Here is a 1,505-nt window from a genome sequence, read left to right as displayed (position 1 = left end):
GGACGCTGGTGACATGGGGACGCTGGTGACATCTGGACGCTGGCGACATCTGGACGCTGGCGGCATCTGGACGCTGGTGACATGGGGACGCTGGTGACATGGGGACGCTGGTGACATGGGGACGCTGGTGACATCTGGACGCTGGTGACATCTGGACGCTGGTGACATGGGGACGCTGGTGGCATCTGGACGCTGGTGACATGGGGACGCTGGTGACATGGGGACGCTGGTGACATCTGGATGCTGGTGGGCAGCCTTGCAGACGGTCACCCCTATTTTTAGGGGCTTTGCATGTCTCAGCAAATGTCAAGCCACAGTTTCATTTCCTGTTCTGAAGTTGCTGCATTATTTTTAGGCCCTGGGACTTAATTATCACAGTTAAATTTCCTTCTTCTTTAGTCTAGTGAATACTCTATTTGTTTAATTTAACCTGGCCCTAACAATAGGAGTCTCGTGGCTCTTTCCTGCTGGCTTTGAACCGTGATCCTCGGATCTCAGCCTCCAGAGTAGCTGGTGATCCTCGGATCTCAGCCTCCAGAGTAGCTGGGGTCACCGGTGTGGGCCGCGGCGCCGGCCCCCTGCCGTCCCTTTTCCCCTCCTCTGAGGTCTCAGTCACAGGAGCTGGGAAAGCCCTGGTGCCGGGGAGGGACCGGGCTGCTGAGCCCCTCTCCTCAGCTGCTCATTAGAGGAAATAAACTCCAGTGCCAGAGAAGAACAGAGGCTATATTTCCAGGAGTTGGGTGGGGGCGGGGCCTTCTTTGGCCCCTTTTGCCCCTTTTCCGGCTCCATAGGCCCAGCACACACCCAGCCCACCCAGCAGAAGACCCTCCTGTCTGCAGAGGGAAAGGGCGAGGGAGAGACAGCTCAGCCCTGGCACCTCATGGCGCCAGGCAAGCAGGCAGGCCAGGAGGGCTTCCTGGAGGAGGGGCCTGTCCACCAAAAAGCTCCAGGAGCCCCCTGGAGGGCAGCCCAGCCCAGCCCACCCACGCACTGCACCAGCTGGGCCGGGCGTTTGGCAGGACTTCTGCAGACTCTGTGACAGGGCACAGGGGAGGACGGAGCGGGGGGGATGGGGAGGCAGGGAGGATGATGGGGGATGGGGGGGACAGGGAGGCTGGTGGGGGGCGGGGAGGCCGACTGGGGGGGCGCTGGGAAGGCCAGCAGGGCGGGGCGCGGGGGGCACTGGGCGAGCCTGCGGGCTCAGCGGCGCTGCTGGTTACCACCGCGGTAGGACATGTCCTCGTACACCATGCTCGGGGAGCTCTGATCCCCGGAGAGACTCTTGACCTACAAAAGCCCCGTGTCATCCGAGCCGCGGCCCTGCGGCCCGCCAGAGCACCCCCTTTCTTCAACACACGCACACACACGCATGGACACGTGTGTGCATGTGCACACACCATGCACACATGTACACCTGTGCCTGCACGCCCTGTGCACGCGCATGCACACACCCGTGTTCCCTTGGTGTGTGCAGGGCCGTCCCGGCTGCCCGCACCCTCCCCCAC

At 62.4% G+C, this 1,505-nt stretch overlaps 1 protein-coding gene across 1 annotated transcript in view; it reads right to left on the bottom strand.

Moving 5' to 3' along the window:
- Positions 1-1,200: 1,200 nt before the first annotated feature.
- Positions 1,201-1,505, bottom strand: part of Cd7 (CD7 molecule) — a 3,108-nt gene continuing 2,803 nt past the window's right edge. The window contains exon 3 of the mRNA XM_013033092.1: positions 1,201-1,287. Coding sequence (XP_012888546.1) covers positions 1,201-1,287 — 87 coding nt within the window. The remainder of the gene's footprint in view (positions 1,288-1,505) is intronic.

The sequence above is a fragment of the Dipodomys ordii genome, unplaced genomic scaffold (genome assembly GCF_000151885.1).
Source record: "Dipodomys ordii isolate 6190 unplaced genomic scaffold, Dord_2.0 Scaffold163, whole genome shotgun sequence".
NCBI classification, from domain to species: Eukaryota; Metazoa; Chordata; class Mammalia; order Rodentia; family Heteromyidae; genus Dipodomys; species Dipodomys ordii.
This window is presented reverse-complemented; position numbering and strand designations above follow the sequence as displayed.